The following is a 27,964-nucleotide window of genomic DNA, read 5'->3' on the forward strand; positions in this document are numbered from 1 at the left end:
TGTAAAATAAAAAACCTAAGCTAAACTCTCTAAGCAGCTCTTTATGAGAGCCACCTAGAATTGCACCCTTCTCGGCCGGGCACAAAATCTAACTGGCTTGGAGGAGGGTCATAGGGGGAGGAGCCAGTGCACACCACCTGATCCTAAAGCTTTACTTTTTGTGCCCTGTCTCCTGCGGAGCCGCTATTCCCCATGGTCCTTTCAGGAACCCCAGCATCCACTAGGACGATAGAGAAATTCAAATGTGCTGCTAATGAGTGTCCACTGAGGATCCCGGACTAGAACACTGGACAAAAGTTCCCTGGGGAAGAGAAATGGAATACAGCTGGTTTTACCCGTATATGCGGAGGCTTCCAATTGCTTTTGAAAACAGCAGGCGAGCTGTATCACTTGTATTCAAGCTGGGTCTCTCCGATGAATGCTGTAATTGATATGTCCCACAGAGAACAAATCCAAGGCAGGTGTTCCAAAATAGATTGTCAAAAGTCCATATCTGGATCCTGTGATGAAGTGGAGCACTGGTGATAGTGGTGATGGCAGCTTTTTCACAAACAGAGGAAAGCTATGCTAACCCAACTTTAAACAGGAACAGCAACAGCTGAACCAACAATATTTAAAGTAACATGCAGGAAGAATAAAGCATCGGGCAGGCGCCCAGTATACTCTACGGACTACGAGAAAAGGATTTATTGGTAGGTAATTAAAATCCTATTTTCTCTTACATCCTAGAGGATACTGGGGTTCCATTTAGTACCATGGGGATGTACCAAAGCTTCCAAACCGGGTGAGAGAGTACTGATGTTCCTGCAGAACTGATTGACCAAACTGAAGGTACTCAGAGACCAAAGTATCGAACTTGTAGAACTTAGCAAACGTGTTCGAACCAGACCAAGTAGCTGCTTGGCAGAGCTGTAAAGCCGAGAAACCCCGGGCAGCCGCCCAGGAAGAACCCACCGACCTAGTAGAGTGGGCCTGCACAGATTTTGGAACCGGCAAACCTGCCGTGGAATAAGCATGCTGGATAGTGAGCCTGATCCAGCGTGCAATTGTCTGCTTTGAAGCAGGACACTCAATTTTATTGGGATCATATAGAACGAACAGCGAGTCTGATTCCCTGTGACGAGCTGTCCTTTTTATGTATACTGTCAAACCCCTCACAACATCCAAAGACTTTGAAGTAGCGGAAGTGTCGGTGATAACTGGAACCACAATAGGTTGGTTGATGTGAAACGCTGACACCACTTTCGGAAGAAACTGCTGACGAGTTCTGAGTTCAGCTCTGCCCTCATGGAAAATCAAATAGGTGCTCTTGTGTGACAAAGCCTCCACTCTGATACACGTCTTGCTGAAGCCAAGGCCAACAGTGTGACGGTCTTCCACATAAGATATTTTACGTCCACCTCCTGTAATGGTTCAAACTAGTCCAATTGGAGGAACTGTAGCACCAAATTGAGATCGCAAGGTGCTGTGGGAGGCACAAAGGGAGGTTGGATGCGCAGAACACCTTTCAAAAACATCTGGACTTCAGGGAGAGAAGCCAATTGTTTCTAAAAGAAAATGGACAAGGCCGAAATCTGGACTTTTATGGAGCCCAGACATAGGCCCACATCCACAGCTGCCTGCAGAAAAAGCAGGAAACGTCCCAGGTGAAATTCCACATCTCCAGGTGAAGTCCTGCTCTCACACCAGGAGACGTATTTTTTCCAAAAACGGAGGTAATGTTTAGACGTTACCCCCTTCCTGGCTTGGATCATAGGTGGTTATTCCGAGTTGTTCGCTCATTGCTGTTTTCCGCAACGCAGCGATTAGGTGGAAAAAACGCATGGTAAGCAGCGCGCATGCGCTAAGTTATTTAACACAAAACTTGGTAGATTTGCTGGTGTTTGTGCGGCACTTTTCAGTCGCACTGCGGATCGGTGAGTGATTCACAAGAAAGGGGCGTTTCTGGGAGGTAACTGAGCATTTTCCGGGAGTGTGCTAAAAACGCAGGCGTGTCAGGCTAAAACGCAGGAGTGAAGAAAACAGAAACAAAGACAAATCTGCTTCAAGCGCCTAAAGCTATTGATAACTGGTTCAGACAACAATGAAGCGCTGCCAAAAAAGCACTGCGTATGTGCCTTTGGTATTTTATGCAAAAGGAAAAGAGAAAAGATTGGCTGCGCTTACAGTGTTGTTAGTACCTGTATACCATAATTATGGAGAGCTGACAACCGAAATATATAAAATATATTAGAATAATTACACACCAATAAAAACTGGTACACAATAAGTGGAAGAATTATAACATTTGTATATACTCTGAAAAAACCGTAAATATATTTGATAAACAGTGTCCACAAATTGGGATGGTTATAGCAATGTATGGAGTATTAAATCAGTGCAGATATAGATTTGTAACACTGTTTAAGAAATGTATCATTGCTATTGCATGCTTATTAAAATTGTATCGCTTAAGGAATTTATCTTAGTAACAAATCTTGCTACAGGTGCAGAGGCAACATGCACACTGTAGCTAATAGAACATAGAAGTCCCGGCAATGAATGGAATAATAGTTATTAGTAGTATATGATTACCTCTCCTGGGGCTATGAACAACGAGCGTCCTCGGTGAAGTCCACTGTAGCCCACTAACTAATTGAACAAGGAGAGGAAGTGAGCTGGATTGCTCTAACAGAGGCTGCTACTATGTAGTTACCGGCGTCTTTAGATAGTTACCAAGATATTCGTATAGTCTCCCGAGGGCTAGAGGAAATCCTTTGATGCCCACTTGGATGAAGACGTGTGATGTCCGGTATTTCCAGTCGAAGGTGCTGCTGTTAATTATGTGCGCCGTGCAATAGCGCTGGCCGGAGCCGCCGTTAGTTACAAGGAAAATCCTCTGCTGGCTGTAAGCGCCGTATCGTAGCGCTGGCCGTAGCCGCCCTCAATTGCAAGGGTAATCCTCTGTTGGCTGAAGGCGCCGTGCAGTGGCGCTGGCTGGAGCCGCCGTTCATTGCAGAGGTTCCAACGAGGTGGTAGCAGCCACTGGAGATGTAGGAAAAAACGCTGAGCAATAGCGTTAGCCGGAGCAGCCTCGTGTTATGGAGGGAATCTTCTATTGAATGGCGGGGAGCGTCCCCATAGATGAGCGATACCAGTAGGTTAGATTCGGTGATCGGTAATCAGAGTATAGGGGAGGAGCCTATCGCGTTTCGTCACGAATCACGTGACTTTATCAAAGGAATACCTCCTCTAAGACATTTGACCATATTTATAGCATGTGTGTAAATCAGGCCAGGTGAGGCTAATAAACAATAAATACACAGTTAGAAAAAGTCAGCTCTCCACAAATTTAGATCCTTAAACATGTATAGATAATTAAAAATAATAAAAACACTTTTATATAAAGGTAAAAAATATGAAAATAAAAAGTAGCTAAACTAAAAATAACTGCAATACATTGACATGAGGAACATATATAAATTAATGGGTATATATATCAGACAGATATCTAAACTGCGAGCAGCTGTAATATATGCGTGACAGAGAAGCACACATTTGGCACTATTAACCCAATACTATATCGTATAGGGTTTATAATCTATTATGATAGGATCTTGGGAAATAATAATGATAGACCATAGAGGGGTTATAAACAGCTTTAGAATTATCTGAATTAATAAATTTAATTAATTAATATATATCCCCACTAATGAATTCAACGAGCTGGGGAAAAGTTTACATTTTTCAGGAGAAAAACAAGATTTTGACATAACACAGAGAGTGGATAAGGGCATATATACTAACACTAGGAGTAGATCACGGGCGTATCTATTAAAAAATATTAAATAAATAAAAAATAATTAAAAAATAAATAAATAAATAAAAAATAATAAATGTGAACATCAAAAATTAAATAGAAATAATTGACATATGCATTCACTTATGGGTTCACTTAAATTAACTGCTCCTCTAAGTTGAATGCATAGCCCCAGGAGAGGTAATCATATACTACTAATAACTATTATTCCATTCATTGCCGGGACTTCTATGTTCTATTAGCTACAGTGTGCATGTTGCCTCTGCACCTGTAGCAAGATTTGTTACTAAGATAAATTCCTTAAGCGATACAATTTTAATAAGCATGCAATAGCAATGATACATTTCTTAAACAGTGTTACAAATCTATATCTGCACTGATTTAATACTCCATACATTGCTATAACCATCCCAATTTGTGGACACTGTTTATCAAATATATTTACGGTTTTTTCAGAGTATATACAAATGTTATAATTCTTCCACATATTGTGTACCAGTTTATATTAGTGTGTAATTATTCTAATAAATATATTTTATATATTTCGGTTGTCAGCTCTCAATAATTATGGTATACTAACAACACTGTAAGCGCAGCCAATCTTTTCTCTTTTCCTTTTGCATAAAACGCAGGAGTGGCTGGGGAAACAGGGGAGTGGCTGGCCGAACGCAAGGCGTGTTTGTGACGTCAAACCAGGAACTAAACGGACTGAGGTGATCACAATCTAGGAGTAGGTCTAGAGCTACTCAGAAACTGCAGGAACATTTTTAGTAGCTAAGTTACACTCCCAGAGGGCGGCGGCCTAGCGTTTTCAATGCTGCTAAAAGCATCTAGCGAGCGAAAAACTCGGAATGACCACCATAGTCAGGACAACTTTGTTATGGATCCCTCTTCTGGCTAGAATCAGCCGTTTAACTTGCATGCGGTCAAACGTAGCCCCAGTAAGTCCTGATAGACGAACGGCCCTGTTGCAGAAGATCCTCGTGAAGAGGTAGAGGCAACGGATCTTCGAGGCGCATCTCCAAGACGAACGGCCCTGTTGCAGAAGATCCTCGTGAAGAGGTAGAGGCCACGGATCTTCGAGGAGCATCTCCAGAATGTCCGCGTACCAGGCCCTTCTTGGCCAGTCCGGAGAATTGAGAATTGCTTGAACCTTTTCCCTTTTTCATTCTTTTGAGAATTCTTAGGATCAGAGGAAATGGAGGAAACACGTACACCATCTGATAGACCAATGGAGGCGTCAGAGCGTCTACCGCAACTGCCTGTGGGTCTCTCGACCTGGAACAATACCGCGTGAGCTTCTTGTCGAGATGAGAGGCCATCATGCCGATTTATGGATATCCCCACTGACATGTCATACACCTGAACACTTCCGGGTGAAGGCCCCACTTCCCCAGGTGCAGGTCGTGTCTGCTAAGGAAGTCTGCTTCCCAGTTGTCTACTCCTGGAATGAAGACCGTTGACGACGCACAGCATTTTTTCTGCCCAGAGGAGAATTCTTGACATCTCTGACATTGCTGCTCTGCTTTTCATTCCGTCATGTCGGTTTATGTACGTCACTGCCGTTACATTGTCCGACTCGACTTGAATGGCTCTGAAGAAGATAAGAGGCCTTCAGAAAAGCGTTGTATATGGCCCTGAGTTCCAGAATGTTGATTGGAAGGACAACTTCCTGACCTGACCATCTTCCTTAAAACTGCACCCCCCTAGTGATAATCCCCAACCTCGGAGGCTTGCGTCCGTGGTTAACAGGATCCAGTCCTTAATTCCGAACCGCCGACCCTCAACGAGGTGTGAGGTCTGTAGCCACCAAAGAAGGGAGATCCTGGCTTTTGGTGACAGACAAATCCTCTGGTGCATGTGAAAATGCGATCCGGACCATTTGTCCAACAGATCGAGCTGGAAGGGTCTTGCGTGAAACCTTTAGTGCTGAAGCGCCTCGTAAGAGGCTACCATTTTCCCCAAAAGGCGAATGCATAGATGCACAGATATCCGGGTCGGCTTCAGGACATCCCGAACCATCGACTGGCCTTTTCCAACGGAAGGAACACTTTCTGTGACTCCGTGTCCAGTATCATTCCCAGGAATTGGAGCCTCTGTGTTGGCTCTAGGTGAGATTTTGGAAGGTTCAGAATCCACCCGTGATCCTGGAGAAGTTTGGTTGAGAGGCCAATGCTGTCCAGCAACCTCTCCCTGGATGGCGTCTTTATCAGAAGATCGTCCAGGTACGGAATTATGTTCGCTCCTTGCTTGCGGAGTATAAACATCATTTCTGACATCACTTTGGTGAACATCCTTAGTGCCGTGGAGACACCAAATGGCAGGGCCTAGAACTGGTAGCGACAGTCCTGCAGTGCAAACCGTAGATAAGCCTGATGAGGCGGTCAGGAACGTGAAGGTACGCATCCTTGATATCCAGAGACACAATGAATCCCCCTTCCTCCAGACCGGAGATCACTGCCCTCAGATACTCCATCTTGAACTTGAACACTCTTAAGAACGGGTTTAAGGACTTGAGGTTCAGAATCGGACGCACCGAACCGTCAGGATTCAGTACTACAAACAAGTTGGAATAGTACCTCTTGTTGTGTAGTTGAGGTGGAACTGGAACAATGACTTGAGTCTGTACCAGTTTTTGGATGGCCTGCTGTAAAGTTATACTTGCCTCTTGTGAAGCTGGTAAGCCTGATTTGAAAAACCTGGAACTCCAGTCTGTAGCCTTCGGAAATAAGATCTATTACCCAGGGATCCCGGCACGAACTTGACCAGATGTGACTGAAGAATTTTAGCCGGGCTCCCACCTGACAGACCACCAAGGCCTCGCGGTCCACCGTCATGCTGAAGGCTTTGAGGAAGTTGCTGGTTTGCGTGGTTTACCTCTTGAGCCTCTGGAGGCTGTAGAAGCACCTCTGTTTTTTTCAATTAAACTTGGCTGTCCGAAAGGACTGCAAATTTGAAGTTGAATACGTTTACCCCTGGCTGGGGTAGCTGCGGAAGGAAGCTACGTAGACTTAGCAGCAGTAGCTTTGGAGATACATTTGTCTAGTTGTCTCCAAACAAGGCCTCTCCTGTGAATGGTAGGCCTTCCACGACTTTCCTGGAGTCCGCATCAGCTGTCCACTGGCGTAGCCACAAGACCCTGCGTGCTGATACTGCCATAGCGGTGGTGCGTGCATTAAGCAAACCAATCTCTTATGGCTTCCACCATAAAGTTCCACGAATTCTGTATATGCTGCAGGAGTAAAACAACATCCCCCCTAAACAAGGAATCTAACCCCTCAATTAGGTTACCTGACCATTTACCAATGGCTTTTGTGATCCACGCACATGCAATAGTGGGTCTTTGGGCCACCCCAGCAGCTATGTACAATGATTTGAGTGTACTCTCAATTTTACGATCAGTCGTATCTTTTAGGGAGGCTGCACCAGGGACATGCAATACAATTTTACGTGACAGCCTACAGACTGATGCGTCCACTATCAGTGGATTTTCCCATTTTTTCCTATCCTCCAGAGGAAAAGGAAAAGATGAGATCAACCTTTTAGGGATTTAAAATTTCTTATCAGGATTAACCCATGGTTCTTCAAACAGGGTATTCAATTCCTTTGACGCAGGAAAAGTGACTGAGGACTTCTTTTTTACATGAAAATAAGATTCCTCACACTCCTCTGACACCTTATCAGGAATTTGCAGAACATCTCTGATAGCCTCTATAAGAGCTTCTATTCCCTGTGACAGAGTAGCATCCCCCCCTCCAAATCCACCTCACCCTCCTCAATGTCTGACCCGTCAGAGTCAGACTGCAGGATATGGGCCAGAGATCGTTTTTGTGGACAAATGGGAGGGGATTGAGACGCTGGTTTGGGGACTGAGTCTCTATTCATAAACTCATCCACAGTCTGTCTTAAGTATTGCGTCTCTTTTTTATTGCGGGGTAGCTTTTTAGAAATATTTGCCTGACATAATGTAAATGTGACAGCACACACACACACACACACACACACACACACACACACACACACACAGGAAAAGGTTAAGCACAAATAACCAATAAAGAGCCCTTCAGGGAGACTCAGAGAAATTTGGAGCCAGCTCCTACTGCGCCCTTATCGCTAATGCCGAGTTTAGGCGGGTGGCAGACTAAGTACCCTGATAGGGGACTTAGTACACTAATAATCGCTCCCCCCCCTGCTATGACCCCCTGGTACCGCTGAGGTAATCTGGAGTCACACTGGAGGAGCTGCGCGTCACTGTCAGTCAGCGCCTGTGTCCGCTGTAGAGGGAAAATGACGCTGGTGAGCTGCTGGATCCTCTCATAGTGAAGCCGCACCCCTTCAATGGTGCGCGGTCTTCCTACTTTTTTTACACTGGCTGAGGTAATCTGGTGCTTAAAATGGAGGGAAAACCATTTTGAGGCAGTTTTTGCCAGTGTGGGTACTGTGAACAGTGTATTGAGACGCAGCTGTGTACCGTGTCTGGAGACGCAATCCACCCCAGTTAGAAGCCGTGCGTCTCCGTACCCTCATGCCGCCATAATGGATGGTGACCCTATATATTTGGGATGACAGTTTAGTACTCACCACTCTTCTTTCTTCTGGCTCTGTTAGGGGTGGTGGCGTGCGGCGGGAATGTACGCTCGCTGTGGTGGGGCTTGCGAATAGTTCCCTCAGGAGCTCAGTGTCCTGTCAGCGGGGAACGGGACCATTAACCCTTCAAGAGGTTGGGTCGTTTTACCCCCTAAGTCCCACGAAGCAGGCAGGCTGGTGCCAACCAGCCCTGCCTGAAAATAACAAACAAATAAAATAAATGCAGAAAACTCCTCAGGAGCTTCCATAAGCGTGACTGGCTACTCAGGGCACATTTTATAAACTGAGTCTGGTAGGAGGGGCATAGAGGGAGGAGCCAGCCCACAATATCAAATTCTTAAAGTGCCCATGGCTTCTAGTTGACCCGTCTATACCCCATGGTACTAAATGGAACCTCAGTATCCTTAAGGACATAAGAGAAAAGAGTGTTGCTCCAACACCGCTCCCAATCCCTTCAGACTGGCACCCATCATCAGAAGGACCAAGTCGAGGATCCAGAAGGGTCGACTCCTATTCAATTGCTGGACCTGGAGCCACCAGGTCAGCGACAAACGAACCTCCGGAGTCAACAAGATCATTTGGGATCTGATCCGATGAAACAGGCTGTTCAACTTGGCAAGAAATAATCGTTGTAGAGGGCGGGAATGAAATTGAGTGAACTCCAATATGTCGAATGTCGACACCATCAGACAAAGTACTTGATATCGCCGAGTGAATCGAAACTCTGGTGTTACGGATGAAGTGTCTTATCCTGTCCTGGATTTTCAGGACCTTATCCGGAGACAGGAACAGTCTCTGACTGTGTGTGTCCAGGAGCGCCCCAAGGTGCACCATGGTCTGAGCTGGGACCAGTGAGGACTTCTTCCAACTGATTAGCCATCCGTGGGCTTGTAAGCAACTCAATTGTATATGACTGAGGAAAACATCATGGGAACTCGCCAAAATCAGCAGTTCGTCCAAGTACGGCAGGACTTTTGACTCCCTGGCGACGGAGGTGCGCTGTCATTACGGCCATAACCTTGGTGAAGATCCAAGGAGCCGTGGCCAGTCCGAACGACAGAGCCAGGAATTGGTAGTGACTGTCGTCCAATAGCAAACCACAGGAACTGCTGATGTGATATGGCAATAGGAGTATGCAGATAAGTATCCTGTATTTCCAGGGATACCATGTAATCTCCGGGATCCATCGCCAGCACAATAGAGTGCAATGTTTCCATACGAAACTTGGCGACCCTCACAAATTTGTTCAGTGACTTGAGGTTGAGCATAGGCCGAAAAGACCCATTGGGTTTCTAAACAAGAAAAAGGGTCGAATAGCCTCTGCCACGCTGGGACTGAGGTACCGGCACAACCATTCCTGTACTCGGGAGAGAACCTTCCACCGTTTGTAGAGCCTGCGCCGTCAACGGATCCAAAGTGAGTACCGTAGTGCAGAATTGATGAGGGGGACGTCTCTTGATCGAGACAGCGTACCTGTGAGAGACAACTTCCAGTACCCAAGCATCTTAAGTGGTCTTTAACCAGACCTGGGTGTACTGTAGAAGCCGGCCTCCCACCCTAAGGTCCCCCAGGGGGAGGCTCGCCCCATCATGCAGCAGGCTTGTCTTGTTTTGAAGCAGGCTGTTTCGTCTTGGGCTTGGTGGTCTTGGGAGCAGGAGATTGTCTGGGGTAAGACTGACCCTTGGCTTTCCCTTGAGGTCAAAAGGAACTAAAAAGTGGTAGTCTTCGCCTTCTGAGCAGAAGGATTAGTAGGAGGAAGAAGAGCAGTCTTAGTAGCTGCTGATTCAGACACTATTTTATTCAGGTCCTCTCCAAATAAAATGTCCCCAGTAAAGGGGAGTACCTCCAAGGTCTTCTTGGAGTCCAAATCCACTTTCCACGACCTTAACCACAGTATGCAGCAAGCTAGGACAGACGTGGAGAACACTTTGGCTGCCAGTACCCCCGCCTCAGAGGACGCCTCCTGAATGTAATAGGCGGCGGTGCATATGTGATACAGGTATTGTCTGGCTTTGTCAGAAATATCCTTGGGCAGCTCATCCTCTAACGCCCACCAGAGTCCCCAGGAGGGTGGTGAACATAGCCGAGAGTGGCTCCATTGTATTTACAGGAGCTACAGGCTGGCTGGGAGGTAAATGACATTTAGCACACAGACCATCACACAATACTTCCCCCTCAGGTAAACCTCTGGAGCATACCTTACAACTTACAGGAGCTTCCAGAGTTTTACTGTCCTTATTGTTAGACATTGTAATAAAGCAACAATTAGGCTCAGTGATCGCGCTGAGCAAAAAAAATTGTGGGTCCTAGGGACCCCTCACTATAAAATATTTGGGTCCTACTCCACCGTTTCTGGGTTCCATCACACTTTATGAGGGGTGAGGGAAGGCTGCAGTTTGGACTGTGCGGGGGCCAGGTGGCATTTAGGATAGAGGGGTAAAATAGCAAGTAGCAGTTGGGGCAGAAGCAGGGAGAAGTTGGGGCAGAGCTGGGAGTAGAGGTGGGCTGTAAAGGCAGGCAGCGCTGGGGGTAGGGAGAGGGTAAGTTCAGACAGTAATTGAAACAGTATTGGGGTGGCTAGTGGCAAGCAGTGCTGGGAGTAGTTAGGGGTTAATTGGAGACAGCAACTGTGGCAGTACTGGGGGGCAAGGAGGGATTTCGGGGCAGGAAGTACTGGTGGTAGAAAAGAGGCATGGCTAGATAGCAGCTAGGGCAGTAGTGGGGGCATGGAGGGGGTTAGGGGCTGGTAGTATTGGGGGTATAGAGGGGGCACGAGTAGATAGCTTGGGTGGTACAGGGTGGCAATGAGGGTTAGCGGCAGGCAGTACTGGGGGTAGGGATGCGGCTTGGGTAGATAGCAGTTGGGGCTGTACTGGAGAGCAAGGGGGGGTTAGGGGCATAAGTACTGGTAGGGAGGGGGCATGGATAGATACTGGGGATAGAAAGGGGGGGCATGGGTAGATACTGTGGGTAGGGGATAGCTGGGGCTGTACTGGGGGCAAGGAGGGGGTCAGGTGCAGGAAGTGCTGGGGCTAGAGAGACAGCATGGGTAGATACTGGGGGGAAGTGGATAGGTGGGGCAGTGCAGGGGGGCAAGGATGGGGTTAGAGGCAGGAAGTACCGGGGGTAGGGTAAGGGTAGATGGCTGCTGGGGCACCGGAGACACGACCTCTACACGTGTGTGGCTGGCAGCGGGGACCGTGGGCGTATATGACAGCACCCCTATAGTACTATACACATCTTACCAGGTGCCGAGTGCGGGAAGTAAGGCTGAGGAAGTAGCCGTGGCTGTGTGTGGGCACTCTCCAATGATGGCATCCTGGTCAGCGTAGCTGCAGCCAAGGAGAGGATGCTGAAGCGCTGGGTGTGTAGGAGGGGTGACGGCTGGTATCTAGGAGGCGATGTCCGGTGCTCGGCAGATGCTCCTTTTGGGACTCGTGAGACGGCTCTGCGCGTGACAGCTCGGCCGGTCTCTTTCACAGGGAGAGGGTGAAGGCTGCAGACAGACATTCTGCTGCCCAGGAGGTACGCTTGCTGCTGCTGCTGCGTGGGTTGTTACTGTGAGACAGTGGGGTCAGGCCGCTCTGATGCGGTTGGCTGCTGTCAGTGTATCAGGGCAGACAAGTGGAGCATGTCAGTGAATTCTTATTGGCTGACACGGTGCACACAGGCATCAGCGCGTCCTGCAGGACCCGCTCATTTTTAAAAACTGGGTCAATGCGCATATTTTGTGATCACTGGAGGGTGTTTAAGAGAGAGGGGGAGGAGCAGGAGATAGGGAGGGGAGCGAGTGAGTGTGTCAGAGAGGGAGGGAGGGAGAGAGAGGGGAGTAAGAAAGAGACAGTGTCAGGGAGAGGGAGAGAGAGACAGTGTCAGGGAGGGAGAGAGAGAGAGAGGGAGAGAGAGGAGCATGAGAGAGTGTGTCAGGGAGAGAGATGGAGAGGAGCATGAGAGAGTGTGTCAGGGAAAGAGATGGAGAGGAGCATGAGAGAGTGTCAGGAAGAGGGGAGGGAGAGGCGCATGAGAGTGTGTCAGGGAGAGAGAGGGAGAGGCACACGAGAGTGCGTCAGGGAGAGAGAGGGGCAAGACAAAGTGTCAGGGAGAGGGAGGGAGAGCTGCATGAGAGAGAGAGAGAGAGGGAGAGGCACATGAGAGAGTGTCAGGGAGAGAGGGAGAGGCACATGAGAGTGTCCGGAAGAGGAGCAAGACAGAGTGTCAGGGAGAGGGAGGGAGAGCTGCATGAGAGAGGGAAAGGCACATGAGAGTGTCAGGGAGAGGCGCATGAGAGAGTCATGGAGAGAGAGGGAGAGGCACATGAGACTGTCAGGGAAAGGAGCAAGACAGTGTGTCAGGGAGAGAGAGGAAGCGGCACATGAGAGTCAGAGGCACATGAGAGAGTGTGTCAGGGAGAGAGGGAGAGGCACATGAGAGAGAGTGGAGCAGGACAGTGTCAGGAAGACAGGGAGAGAGGGAGAGGCACATGAGAGATTGTCAGGGAGAGGAGCAAGACAGAGTGTCAGGGAGAGAGAGGGAGAGGTACATGATAGAGTGTTAGGGAGAGGGAGGGAGAGGCGCATGAGAGAGAGGAGCAAGACAGTGTCAGGGAGAGAGGGAGAGGCACATGAGAGATTGTCAGGGAGAGAGGGAGAGGTACATGAGAGATTGTCAGGGAGAGAGGGAGAGGCACATGAGAGATTGTCAGGGAAAGAGAGAGAGGGGCATGAGTGTCAGAGGGAGAGGCACATGAGAGAGAGTCAGGGAGAGAGGGAGAGGCACATGAGAGTGTCAGGGAGAGAGGGAGAGGCACGAGAGAGAGTATGTCAGGGAGAGAGAGGAGTATGACAGAGTGTGTCAGGCAGAGGGAGAGGCGCATGAGGGAATGTCAGGGAGAGAGGGATAGGCACATGAGAGTGTCAGGAAGAGAGAGGGAGAGGCACATGAGATTGTCAGGGAGAGAGAGGAGCAAGACAGAGTGTCAGGGAAGGAGAGGTGCATGTGAGAGAGTTAGATATAGAGGAAAAAGACAGGGAGTGTCTATGTGAGAGAGAGAGAGATAGAGAGAGAGAGAGAGAGAGAGGGATGGGGGGGGCAGCATGAGATACACTACCAACTACAGCAGCTCAGGCACAGGTCTCTGATGGGGGCGGGCAGTTCATTGCATTAAGCTCCGCCCCCTAATTACCAGCGAATCGCGGCATGACCTGCATGTACTAGGGGCAGACACCGCAGAGCAGACTGACTGGGCCAGGCTTAGTACTCTCTCTCTCCCAAACCCCACCCCCTCCCCACCACCGTGCTACATCCTCCGTGGCTGCCTGCAGCTACCACGATACACAGGCTGCAGCCACCGCGGTGGTTTCTAGTCAGCATAGTACTCAGATCCTCTTCCTCTCTATCCCTTCCTCCACGGCCAGAAGTGAAGGGGAAAGGTACATTTCTCCGGTCGGACAGCCTCACCTCCTCCCTTAGCGATGCGGACACCTGCCTGCGCACTATAATGAGTCAGGCTGACTCACTGTAGTAGTAGTACCTGGCTGTCTTGCATAATGCCGCCGGCCGTGGGCACTTCATTGAGGCTAGTTCTGCCCCCTCTGTCTCTGCTGCGGGATCGGAGCTGAGACTTCCGATCGTAGCAGGCAGCCAGAGCGGAGCCAGCGTCCACTACACTACAAACCGCTGCTGTCACTGACTGCTGTGACAGGAGGATAATCCCTGTCATATGTGCGCGGAGCAGACGGTGAGGGGAGGCGGGCGGTAGAACACACTGTGCATGGTCTCCTTCCCTTCCAAGTTCCTCCTCTGCTGCCCTGGAGACGGAACTGACTGACAGCGCAGGACAGCGTCCTGAGGGACCCTGCGTTTTTTTTCTTTTTGTGTCCCCACCATCAATTTTCGGGTAAAATATGCACCATAGCGCGTTTTTGCGATCACTGAAGCTATTAGTACGATGAAGCCAAACAGAGTACACAACTTGCGGACAAAGTACACAACCAGCGTCAGAATACACAACTTGTGAACTAAATCCCGGTGTACGTGACTGTAACAAAGAAAAATATCCGTACAGCGATAAGTACTGCGTAATTCAGTTGATCGCAGCAGCAAATTTGTTAGCAGTTGGGCAACACCATGTGCACTGCGGGGGGGGCATATATCGCATGTGCAGAGAGAATTAAATTTGGGTGGGGTGTGTTCAAACTGAAATCGAAATTGCAATGTAAAAATAAAGCAGCCAGTATTTACTAGAGATGAGCGGGTTCGGTTTTACTCGGTTTTACTATTTACCCAGCACAGAAACAAAATAACCCACCCAAATCTAACTCTCTGCACATGTTACATCTGCCCCACCTGCACTGCACATGGTTTTGCTCAACTGCTCACAAATATGCTGCTGCGATCAACTCTGAATTACCCCCTATATTAGAGGACCCTGATGCACCTAGTCCCTTCGGGTATAGAATATAGTGATAGCTACCATAGGTGGGATACACATGAAAGTGAAACCATACAGCAAGTACAGGCACACAGAGTCACAGGCAATACAGAGATTTAAACACAATAAAACTGCACTGGATTAGTGTGTGTGTGTATATATATATATATATATTTTGGGGCAAATAGCTCTGCTGGTTTGTACTCTTTATGGGCATGTAATGATGAAAGCTTGACAAAGGTCCTTATGGACCGAAACGTTGCTGATCTCTCTGCTATGCATATATGAAAGCCTTGCATGATTACTTTGTGAGTATTGGATTAAAAAAACCTTGAAGCTTATTGAAGTTTTGGAGAGTGCCTATGTTTGGACTAGATCTATCGGAGATCTCCCATGATTTGGGGATTATTTGTGTAGTGCACCCCGCTGTTGCCAATTAAGATGAGAGTGCTGAACTTCTACTATATATATATATATATATATATATATATATATAACACAGGAGCAGGTGGCACTGGAAGTCTTGCAGATGAAAGAAATTTATTCTCTACGTTTCAGTGGCTGAACCCCTTTCGTCAGGAGATATATCGTACAATATATTCTGTAATAGGTACACTCTTTCTTAACTAACGCTGTCTGTAATAAGACGTAGAATATTTAAATGTCTGTAAAGTCTCAGCGCTGTGGACAGGCGGATTTACAGGGGTTCCGGTATGAATGGTCGACAATGTTAAGCTCGACCACTAATGACTGACATTGACATGGTCGACATGAACAAATGGTCAACACAGGAAAAGGTTGACGTGGATTTTTGCACTGTTTTTGGTGTCATTTTTTCTGTAACATGATCAGGAACCCCAATTAGTGTACTGCGTCCCCTTGTATGGCTCGCTTCACTCGCCATGCTGCGGGCAAGGTGCCTAGCTCCACTACCGATGCGCTCGGCACAGGTTACCGTTCCCAATCGTAGTCCACGTGGACGGTAAAGTATGAAATAGTTAAAAAAACGAGTTTTATGGTAAGAACTTACCTTTGTTAAAACTCTTTCTGCAAGGTACACTGGGCTCCACAAGGATAAACAATGGGGTGTAGAGTAGGATCTTGATCCGAGGCACCGACAGGCTCAAAAGCTTTGACTGTTCCCAGAATGCATAGCGCCGCCTCCTCTATAACCCCGCCTCCCTGCACAGGAGCTCAGTTTTTAGTTAACCAGCCCAATGCAGTAGCAGGAAAAGAGACGACAACGGTTAGTAGCCACATACACCACACTCTAATGACAGGAGAAGTGTCAGCGGCTAATGCCATACCAACTCAAAGAAGCTAAGTGTGTCAGGGTGGGCGCCTTGTGGAGCCCAGTGTACCTCGCAGAAAGAGTTTTAACAAAAGTAAGTTCTTACCATAAAACTCATTTTCTGCTGCGGGGTACACTGGGCTCCACAAGGATAGACATAGGGGATGTCCTAAAGCAGTTCCTTATGGGAGGGGAAGCACTGTAGCGGGCACAAGAACCCGGCGTCCAAAGGAAGCATCCGGGGAAGCAGCAGTATCGAAGGCATAGAACCCTATGAATGTGTTCACAAAGGACCACGTAGCCGCCTTGCACAATTGTTCAAGGGTCGCACCACGGCGGGCCGCCCAAGAAGGTCCAACAGACAGAGTAGAATGGGCCATAATGTGAGCAGGAGCTGATAAACCAGCCATCACATAAGCATGTGCAATCACCATTCTAATCCATCTAGCCAAAGTTTGCTTGTGAGCAGGCCAGGCCCGTTTGTGAAATCCAAACAGCACAAAGAGAGAATTGGATTTCCTAATAGAAGCAGTTCTCTTCACATAGATACGGAGAGTCCGTACCACACCCAAAGACCGCTCTTTGGGAGACAGATCAGGAGAAACAAGTGCAGGAACCATAATCTCCTGGTTAAGGTGGAACGAAGAAACCACCTTAGGTAAATATCCGGGACAAGTCCTAAGAACCGCACGGTCATGGTGAAATATCCGATATGAGGAACTACAAAACAAAGCACCCAATTCCGACACTCTTCTAGCTGAAGCAATAGCCAACAGAAACACCACCTTAAGGGAAAGCCACTTAAGATCAGCTGAACCAAGAGGTTCAAACGGAGACTCTTGTAACGCCTCCAAAACCACCAACAAGTCCTAAAGAGCTACAGGCGGGACATAGGGAGGTTGGATCCGCAACACACCCTGAGTAAAGGTATGCTCATCAGGTAAAGTCGCAATCTTTCTTTGAAACCACACCGACAAGGCAGATATTTGAACCTTGAGGGAGGCCAGAGGGAGGCCAGACGCAGGCCTACGTCCAGGCCCTGCTGAAAAAAGGCCAACAGCTTGGCTATACTAAACTTGGAAGCGTCATAATTGTTAGATGCGCACCAAACAAAGTAAGAATGCCAGACCCTATAATAAATCTGAGCAGAAGCCGGTTTCCGGGCCCGCAACATAGTTTGAATGACCGCCTCAGAACACCTTTTAGCCCTCAAGACGGAAGCTTCAAGAGCCACGCCGTCAAAGACAGCCGTGCTAGGTCCTGGTAGGCACAGGGGCCCTGAACGAGGAGGTCTGGCCGTTGTGGAAGTAGAATTGGACGCTCTGACGATAGGCCCTGCAGGTTTGAGAACCAGTGCCGTCTGGGCCACGCTGGAGCTATGAGAAGCAGAATTCCTCTTTCTTGCTTGAACTTCCGAATTACCCTGGGCAGGAGTGACACCGGAGGGAACACGTACGGCAGCCGAAACCTCCACGGCACCGCCAGCACATCCACGAATGCTGCTTGAGGATCCCTTGTCCTTGCTCCGAAGACCGGAACCTTGTGATTGTGTCGAGACGCCATCAGATCTACATCTAGAAGGCCCCACTTTTCCACTAGGAGTTGAAACACTTCTGGATGGAGGCCCCACTCTCCGGCGTGTACGTCCTGACGACTGAGAAAGTCTGCTTCCCAATTTAGGACCCCCGAAATGAATATTGCCGATATGGCCGGTAGATGGTGTTCCACCCATTGTAGAATCCGTGAGACTTCATTCATTGCCAAACGGCTTTGAGTGCAGCCTTGATGATTTATGTAAGCCACTGTGGTGGCGTTGTCCGACTGTACTTGAACAGGACGGTTCTGAATTAAATGCTGGGCCAGGTTCAACGCATTGAAGACCGCCCACAATTCCAGAATGTTGATCGAGAGGAGAGATTACTCCTTGGTCCACTGACCCTGAAGGGAGTGTTGCTCCTGCACCGTGCCCTAACCTCTTAGACTGGCATCTGTTGTCAACAGGACCCAGAAGGGACGGCCCCTGCACAATCGTCGGTCCTGGAGCCACCAGTGCAGCGACAGACGGACCTCCGAGTCAATGAGATCACGTGAGACCTGATCCGGTGAGGCAGGCCGTCCCACTTGGCTAGAATCAGCCTCTGGAGGGGGCGAGAATGCAATTAAGCATACTCCACCATGTCGAATGCTGACACAATGAGGCCCAGCACCTACATCGCCGAATGTATCGACACTTGCGGACGAGAAAGGAACCAAGTGTCCTGAAGCTTCAGGACTTTCTCCTGAGACAAGAACAACCGCTGGTTGTGAGTGTCCAATAGCGCTCCCAGATACACCATGCTCTGAGCAGGGACCAGGGAGGATTTCTTCCAGTTGATGAGCCACCCGTGGGCTTGTAGAAACAGGACACTCATATCCAGATTACGTAGGAGAAGTTCTGGAGAATTTGCCAGGATTAACAAGTCATCCAGATACGGCAGTATCCTGACCCCTTCACGGCGGAGTACCACTGTCAACACCGCCATAACTTTGGTGAAGACTCGCGGAGCCGTAGTTAAACCAAAAGGTAACGCACGAAACTGGTAATGGAGGTTGTCAATCGCAAACCTCAGGTATTGCTGATGTGACACTGCTATAGGAATATGCAGGTAAGCATCCTGTATGTCCAGGGAGACCATGTAGTCCCCAGGTTCCAAGGCCAGAACTATAGAGTGAAGGGTTTCCGTACGGAACTTGGAAACTTTCACAAACCTGTTCAATGCCTTGAGGTTGAGAATGGGCTGGAAGGACCCATTCGGTTTCGGGACCAGAAACAGCGGAGAATAGTAACATAGTAACATAGTAACATAGTATCTGAGGTTGAAAAAAGACAATTGTCCATCGAGTTCAACCTATTTGTGGTGTCCTATGCATGATGATTTGACTAAAATTTCTGACTGATGCTGCTGTCAGCCATTGCATTTTATCCCTATTTATAGTAATTATAATGCATGACTATGCACCATACCCCTGGATATCCTTATCCAATAGGAATTTATCTAACCCATTCTTAAAGGTGTTGACAGATTCCGCCATTACAATTCCCTCGGGTAGGGAATTCCAAACACGTATTGTCCTTACCGTGAAAAAGCCTTTACGCCGTATTGTGCGGAATCTCCTCTCCTCTAACCTGAGCGAGTGTCCACGAGTCCTCTGTGTTGATCTAACCAAAAACAGGTCCCGCGCAAGCTCTGTGTATTGTCCCCTTATATATTTGTAGATGTTGATCATATCCCCTCTTAGTCTCCGCTTTTCCAATGTAAACATGCCTAGTCTTTCAAGCCTTTCCTTGTATTCCATCGTCTCCATGCCCTTAATTAGTTTGGTCGCCCTCCTCTGTACCTTTTCAAGCTCCAGGATATCCTTTTTGTAGTACGGTGCCCAGAATTGTACACAGTATTCAAGGTGTGGCCTCACTAGTGATTTATATAACGGGAGTATAATACTCTCGTCCCTAGCATCAATACCCCGTTTTATGCATGCTAATATCTTATTAGCCTTCTTTGCTGCAGTCCTACTTTGGGTACTACTGCTTAGCTTGCTATCTATGAGGACACCTAAGTCCTTTTCCAGTACAGAATCCCCTAATTTTACCCCATTTAGTAGGTAGGTGTAATTTTTGTTCTTGTTACCACAGTGCATTACCTTACACTTGTCTGTGTTGAAGCGCATTCTCCATTTGGCTGCCCATGCTTCTAATTTAACTAAGTCGTTCTGAAGAGACTCGGCATCCTCCTCTGTATTTATAGCCTTACACAATTTGGTATCATCTGCAAAAATTGACACCATGCTCTCTAGACCTTCTGTTAGGTCGTTAATAAAAATATTGAACAATAGCGGTCCTAATACTGAGCCTTGCGGCACACCACTTAGCACTTCAGTCCAAGTTGAAAAAGATCCATTAACCACAACGCGCTGCTTCCTATTATCTAACCAGTTTTTGACCCAAGTGCATATTGTGCTTCCTAGCCCTGATTCTTGTAGCTTGTAGATAAGTCTCATGTGTGGTACAGTATCGAACGCTTTGGCAAAGTCTAAAAAGATTACATCCACGTCTTTACCCTGATCTAGGTTTGCGCTTACTGTTTCATAAAAGCCAAGTAAGTTGGTTTGACAGGATCTGTCCTTCATAAACCCATGTTGATTCCTTTTAATGACCTTATTGGTTTCAAGGAACTTCTGAATACTATCTCTTAGAATACCTTCCAATACTTTCCCCACTATCGATGTAAGACTAACTGGTCTATAATTACCTGGTTCAGCTTTACTTCCCTTTTTGAATATAGGCACTACTTCCGCTATACGCCAGTCTTTGGGAACCATACCTGATATAACTGAATCCTCAAAGATCAAAGATAGCGGTTTTGCCAGTTCAGAGTGAAGCTCCATTAGAACCCTTGGATGAATACCATCGGGCCCTGGTGATTTATTAATCTTTAAATGTTTTAAATCGGTCACAGACTACTTCCTCGCTTAAATAAGTACCTATCAGTGTGATATTCTCATTATTGAGATTGTGTGTCAGTCCCTGAATTGGGTCCTCTCTAGTGAATACTGTTGAAAAATACTCATTTAGTGTGTCCGCTATGTCATTATCATTTTTGCTTAAGACTCCCAACTTGTCTTTTAAAGGGCCAATACTCTCCTTTTTTAATCTCTTGCTATTAATGTATTTAAATAATTTTTTTGGGATTCGCTTTGCTTTCCTTTGCTACTAGTTTTTCAGTTTCTACTTTAGCCGCTCTTATTTCCTTTTTGCAATTTTTGTTACATTCCTTATAGTGCTGAAATGACTCTGCTTCCCCGTCAGATTTGTATTTTTTAAATGCTCGCCTTTTCTTGCCCATAAGTTCCTTAATCTTTTTGTTAAGCCACATCGGTTTATGATTTTTATTCCCTTTTTTGCTACTCATAGGAATATATTTGAGTGTATTTTTAGCTAGCAGGAATTTTAGTACCTCCCATTTCTCCGTAGTATTTTTTCCTAAAAACAAACCTTCCCATTCAATATCCCTGAAAAATACCCTCATCTTTTCAAAATTTGCTTTGCTAAAGTTTAAAGTCCTAGTTGAGCCAGTATAGGGCTGTTTGTAGAAACTGATATTGAATGTGACCATAGTGTGGTCGCTGTTTCCTATGGGTTCCCCTACTATAATACCCGATACCAAATCCTGATTGTTTGTTAATACCAGGTCTAAGATTGCATTGTACCTAGTTGGTTCCTCAATTAGTTGGACTAAGTAGTTATCATTTAGTGTGTTTAAAAACATATTGCCCCTAGCAGTATCACATGAATCGTTTTTCCAGTTTATCTCTGGATAGTTAAAATCTCCCATCACTACTATGTCTCCTACTCCTGCTGCTCTTTCAATTTGCTTTAGTAACAATTCATCATCAGATGCGTTGATACCAGGCGGCCTATAGCATACACCCAATACTAACTTTTTTATTCCTTTTTCCCCGCATGCAATTTCTACCCATAATGTCTCAACAGTGTCTACAGTCCCCTCCTGAATATCTTCCCATATATTAGGTTTTAAAAACGGCTTTACGTACAGACACACCCCTCCACCCTTTTTATTTAGTCTGTCTCTCCTAAACAGTGTATAGCCCTCTAGATTGACTGTCCAATCATAAGATTCATCCCACCAAGTTTCAGTAATGCCTATAATATCATACTGTTTGCTTGCTGCAAGTATTTCTAGTTCACCCTTTTTACCAGTAATGCTTCTGGCGTTTACATACTTACAACTAAGATAAGTATTTTCCCTTGCGTTAGGGACATCTTTCACGTTATGTGGCAAGGATGACCTGTAATCGTCATTGGTTAGTGCTTTGGTAAAATCTCTTTTAGTGCCCATGTTAGTAACCTTACCGCCTGCTCTTACCCTCCCCCCAACTTCTCCCCCATTTCATTTACTACCGCCATCCCCACTATTCTCACTGCATGACCCGTAGTTTCTAGCTATACCCTCCCCCCAGGCTCCTAGTTTAAAATCTCCTCCAACCTTCTAACCATCCTTCCCCCCAGCACCGCTGCCCCCTCTTCAGTCAGGTGCAATCCGTCACGACAAAAGAGATGGCGCCTGACTGAGAAGTCCGCCCAGTGTTCCAGGAACACAAACCCCTCTTTCCTGCACCAATCCCTAAGCCACACGTTTACCTCCCTAATCTCCCTCTGCCTCCCTGGACTAGCGCGTGGCACGGGTAATAATTCCGAGAATATTACCTTAGATGTCCTTGCCTTCAGTTTCTTTCCTAAGTCCCTATAGTCTTTCTTAAGGACATCCCACCTTCCGCTAACTTTGTCATTGGTGCCAACGTGCACCAAGACCGCCGGGTCTTTGCCAGCCCCTCCCAACAATCTATCTACCCAGTCCGCGATGTGCCGTACCCGAGCACCCGGGAGACAACAGACTGTACGGCGATCACGGTCCCGGTAGCAGATTGCCCTATCTGCCTTCCTGATGATAGAATCCCCTACCACCACCATCTGACTAGGTACCTCTCTATCTTTTATCCCAACCGCGCCAGAGGGACCGCACCTCTGGATGCTAGAGGGAGCAGTCTCCTCCGGCACCGTCCTTTCTTCACTATCATCCTCCGATTCCTCGTCCAATCGGGCAAATTTGTTCGGGCCCCTCTGAGCAAGAGGCACCTGTACTACAACTTCTGTATCCAGGAGGGTCTGTACCACCGAATGTAGAGTGTTTGCCTTTGTGTGGTCCAACGGGACGTCTGTCCGGCAAAATCGATGAGGGGGTCGGTTTTTGAAGGCTATGGCGTAACCTCGAGTGACGACTACCCGTATCCAGGCATCTGAATTGGTCTTCAACAATTCCTGGGTATACCCTAGAAGCCGGCCCCCCACCCTGGGATCCCCCAGGGGGAGGCCCGCCCCGTCATGCGGCAGGCTTATCGGTCTTGGAAGCTGGCTGACGGGCCGCCCAGGCTCTTTTGGGCTTCAACTTACAAGGTTTGGAAGTGCAGGCCTGCTTGTTGTACGCCTGATCTTTTGCTTTACCTGAAGGACGAAAGGGGCGAAAGGACGTACCTTTAGCCTTCGACACAGAAGGAGCGGTACTTGGTAGACAGGCAGTTTTGGCAGTAGCCAAGTCAGCCACTATCTTATTTAAGTCCTCCCCAAACAGAATATCTCCCTTGAAAGGGAGTACCTCCAGGGTTTTTCTAGAATCCAGATCCACAGACCAGGATCTCAGCCACAATATCCGGCGAGCCAGGACTGATGTAGTAGAGGCCTTGGATGCTAGGATACCTTCATCAGAAGCAGCCTATTTAATATAGTAAGAAGCTGTGACAATATATGACAATCATTGTCTAGCATGGTCAGAAGAGATTTCAGCTTCTAACTCTAGGGCCCATGCTTCAATAGCCTCTGCAGCCCATGTTGCTGCAATAGTGGGCCTTGGTGCAGCACCGGTGAGGGTGTAAATCGCTTTTAGACAACTCTCCACACGTTTATCTGTAGGCTCTTTCAGAGACGTGACGGCAGTGACAGGTAGAGCTGAGGAAACCACCATCCTAGCCACATGTGAGTCTACTGGAGGAGGCGTTTCCCAATTTTTAGACAGCTCTGGCGCGCGGGGATAGCGAGCCAGCATCTTCTTTTGAGGCACAAACTTCTTTCCCGGGTTTCACCAGGGTTCCTGACGTATATCCACTAGGTGGTCAGAGTGAGGTAAAACTTGTTTAACCACCTTCTGACGCTTGAACCTATCTGGTTTCTTAGGAGGAGCGGATGGCTTGGGATCATCCGTAGTCTGTAAAATCAACTTAATAGCCTCCAAAAGATCAGGAGCATCCACATGTGAACTACCCTCCCCCTCAGCAGTATCTGTGTCAGAATCTGTGGGGTAAGTGTAAGCGCTATCTTCATCAGACGAGGTGTCAGTGACAGCAGTGGATTGTGAGGAGATAAGAGCTCGCTTAGAGGACCCCTGGCGTGGGTGAGAGGACTGGTTCAACTTCTTCAATTGAGCAGACAAATTATCCGCCCACGGCGGGTTAGCTGCAGGGACCACATACGGTTGCACCGGCATAGGAGGTCCCGTAGGGGGTGTCAGGTTAGTAACTAGCGTATGTAGAAGCATGGAGAAAGTAGCCCAAGGTGGGTCGGGTATGCACCCCCGTTGCCACAGTTCCATTGGGGGGCAAGGAGCCCCCAGAACCAGAGCCCACAGCTGCTATGGTCTCCTCATAGGGATCTGTGGCTTCAGCAACACCGGCAGTGTGTTCATCCCCAGAACCGTTACCTTCAGAAGCAGACATGATATAACTTGCAGTATCAGTTAACACAGTACAATTGTCAGCAGCACAATACTTCTTGCCCAAACCCCTGCACAGTGTAGTCAGCACAAGCAGGGACACAGGAGAGATATGGTGACTAAAATCACAGAGAAAAATACGTATTAAAGTATATCTTGTGAATATCCTATATTATTATAAAACCTGACGCACCAAGCCCTCTCACATTATAGAATATAGGGATAGCAAGTTGAGTGAGAGACACGAAATGGAAACCACTCAGCAAGCTAATGCACACACATATAGTCACAGTTATACAATGCAGAGGTTATTACTAACAATAATACTGCACTGAACCAGCTTATATACAGTATATAGCTATGTAGTCAATAGATATAACACTGCACAGTAAGAACTGGATGTATATCACAGGGTACTTGTACCAGAGAACCCTGACTAAATGCACTCTTTCTTAACTAACACTGTCTAATTGACATGTAGAATACTTAAGTGTCATGTAAAGTCACAGCGCTGTCAACCAGGTGGCTTTACAAAGGAGGATTTGCCGAAGCAGTCCCAGGAACAGTGTAGCTGATTGAAATGGCGCCCAAACACTGACAGGGAGTGAGGAAAATGCAGATATGCAGCTCCAGGGCGGGAACATTTGCTAGAAATGGTGCCCTGGGGCTGGGGGAGGGGCTCCAGGTCTAAGCCTTATCCCCTCTGCTGGCAAAACCACCAGGTACTGCGGGCTACACACAAAAAAGATTTTAAGAGAAGACCTGACCTGCACCCATGCCCTGGTGATGTAGTGGGATCGCCTGTACTGCCACAGTGTTCACCGCCAGCGCACGCGGCCCGCCTCCCAACGACCGCGCCGGATCGCGATAAAGCACGGGTCCCGCGAGCGGGACCCACTCACCACCTCCCGAAGTGCGGCCACGCGATCCCGGAGAGCCCCCGTTGTGTGTGCCTGACTCAGAAGAAAACGGGAGCCTCCTGCTGTAGTTACCCGGCAACCAAGGCTCGGGAATGTACAGCGCCGCTGGGGAGAGATGGAGCTGCAGCAGTGAATGTCACTAGACATGTACACACTGCTACAGCCCTTGAAGTCTTCACTTTTCTTCTCAAAAAGCCCCTGTTATGTGCCTGCTATCTGCGGCACCAACTACAAAATTGAGCTCCTGTGCAGGGAGGCGGGGTTATAGAGGAGGCGGCGCTATGCATTCTGGGAACAGTCAAAGCTTTTGAGCCTGTTGGTGCCTCGGATCAAGATCCTACTCTACACCCCTATGTCTATCCTTGTGGAGGCCAGTGTAACCCGCAGCAGAAATCTATTTTTTATTTTTAAAAGCCATGTTGACCTTTTCATGTGTCAACCATTTTCATGTGTTGGCCATTTGTCCATGTCAACCTAATGACTGTCAACCTTAACACTGTCGACCATCTGAACGGATACCTTTTACAGGGTAGACCTTGCCCTGCAATCCCAGAGACCAGTAGCAGCTATGCTCAGAAGATGGCGCCCAGCATCTCTGTCAGGAACCAAGGGAGAGTGAGAGGCAGCTCTAGGACGGGAAATCTACGAGGAAATGGCGCCCTGGATCATGGGAGGGGCTACAGGTCAAGCACCGGCTTCCCTATGCTGGTCCTCACCGTTGGTACTACGGAGCCTTACCAATAGGGACGTTAGTACACCCGACCTGTACTCCTATGCCCTAGCAGATATAGTGGGGTCCCTGCTCGGTAACAGTGTCCACGCCAGCGTCGTAGTCCGTCTCCCTAGACTGTGACAGGAATGCGATTTAGTGGCGGGTCCCGCCTGGGGGAATCATCTTACCTCCTTCCCTTCGTAGCAGCCATGCGAACCAAGACAGCATCTGCGACCGCGTGCCTAAGCCGGAGCGTACCCAGGATCTGAGCCGTGGGAGCATGCAACGCCGCTTGGGAGGTGACACAGATGCAGCACTGTATGTCACCCTGACATAACAGTGCTGCGTCCCTTGAAGTCTTCTATAGCTTTTTCAGGCTGCCCAGTGCAGCCCGCCTGTTAGGTGACCTGCTGCCTGCAGTCACCACTCAAAGCTGAGCTCTCAGTGCCTGGAGGCGGGGGTTATAGAGGAGGCCCCAATGCATCCCGAGACAGTCAAAGCTTTGCCTGATGGTACCTCTGGATCCAAGATCCTACTCTACAACCCGATCTATTCCCTGTGGAACACAGTGTATCCCGCTGCAGAAATTAAATGGTATCAGTGAATTGTGGTCTTGAGTGAACCTAACAAGCCACCATGCTTTGAAAAAGCATTTAACAAGAAAAGATACTTTTTATCTGTCAACATCATCTTGCTATTCATTTAATTTTTGTAGGTCATTGTTAATGTGGAATATCAGCACAACATAGATAAGAAATAAGTATAATATGAATGCAGCTTATTTTATGAATACCCGTAATGTCTTACCTCCATTCCCTCAAAGGGCGGTGGATCCTTTGGTTTATTGTTCTTCTTTTCTTTATTTTCTGTCATAAAACAAATGATTATAAACAATACTATACTTTAAACTGGAAGAGCAATATATTTTAGTACTACAAAGTCAAACATATAACAACCAAAACATTTATACAGAACATAAAAACTTGAACTACAGTACGTATACTGTAGCTTAAACGTTCAAAAGGGTTTTCTGACTTTTGATGGAGGTACAGTATAACTACAACTTCCTTTTCCACAGTAGTAGATTGATGAAGCTCCTTCTACTACTAAGTGATATAGCTTTAGTATTCAATCTAGTACCCTGCACCTAATTAGTGAGGAGGGCATATTTCAATTAGAAGGAAAAAATTTGATCCGTTAATTAAAATATTAACAATGATTAGTTGCAGATTGGTAGAATAAATAGGACTTTAATACCTACCGGTAAATCCTTTTCTCCTGGTCCATAGAGGATGCTGGGGATGCTTCAAGAACCATGGGATATAGACGGGATCCACAGGAGACATGGGCACACTATAAGACTTTGATTGGGTGTGAACTGGCTCCTCCCTCTATGCCCCTCCTCCAGACTCCAGTTATAGGAACTGTGACCAGGGAGAAGGACATTTCGAGGAAAAGGACTTATTGTTAACTAAGGGTGAGATACATACCAGCTCACACCATAAACACGCCGTACAACATGGCATTAAACAGAATTCCAGTCAACGGCATAAACAAAATCAGCAACAGGCTGACCATAACACAAACATAACCTTTGTGTAACACAAGCAATAACTATGAAAACAAGTACTGCAGATAGTGTCCGCACTGGGTCGGGCGCCCAACATTCTCTACGGACTAAGAGAAAAGGATTTACCGGTAGGTATTAAAATCCTATTTTCTCATACGTCCTAGAGGATGCTGGGGATGCTTCAAGAACCATGGGGTTTATACCAAAGCTCTAGAACGGGCGAGAGAGTGCGGATGACTCTGCAGCACCGATTGACCAAACAAGAGGTCCTCCTCAGCCAGGGTATCAAACTTGTAAAACTTCGCAAAGGTGTTTGATCCCGACCAAGTAGCAG

At 47.5% G+C, this 27,964-nt stretch overlaps 1 protein-coding gene across 3 annotated transcripts in view; it reads right to left on the minus strand.

The window, feature by feature from the left end:
• The window catches only part of KIFAP3 (kinesin associated protein 3), a 631,738-nt gene that overhangs the window by 500,302 nt on the left and 103,472 nt on the right, over nucleotides 1–27,964 (minus strand). For all 3 annotated transcript variants that reach the window (XM_063940294.1, XM_063940293.1, XM_063940295.1), the window contains exon 4: nucleotides 26,868–26,926. In XM_063940294.1, the coding sequence (XP_063796364.1) occupies nucleotides 26,868–26,926 (59 nt within the window). The remainder of the gene's footprint in view (nucleotides 1–26,867; nucleotides 26,927–27,964) is intronic.

The sequence above is a fragment of the Pseudophryne corroboree genome, chromosome 9 (genome assembly GCF_028390025.1).
Source record: "Pseudophryne corroboree isolate aPseCor3 chromosome 9, aPseCor3.hap2, whole genome shotgun sequence".
NCBI classification, from domain to species: Eukaryota; Metazoa; Chordata; class Amphibia; order Anura; family Myobatrachidae; genus Pseudophryne; species Pseudophryne corroboree.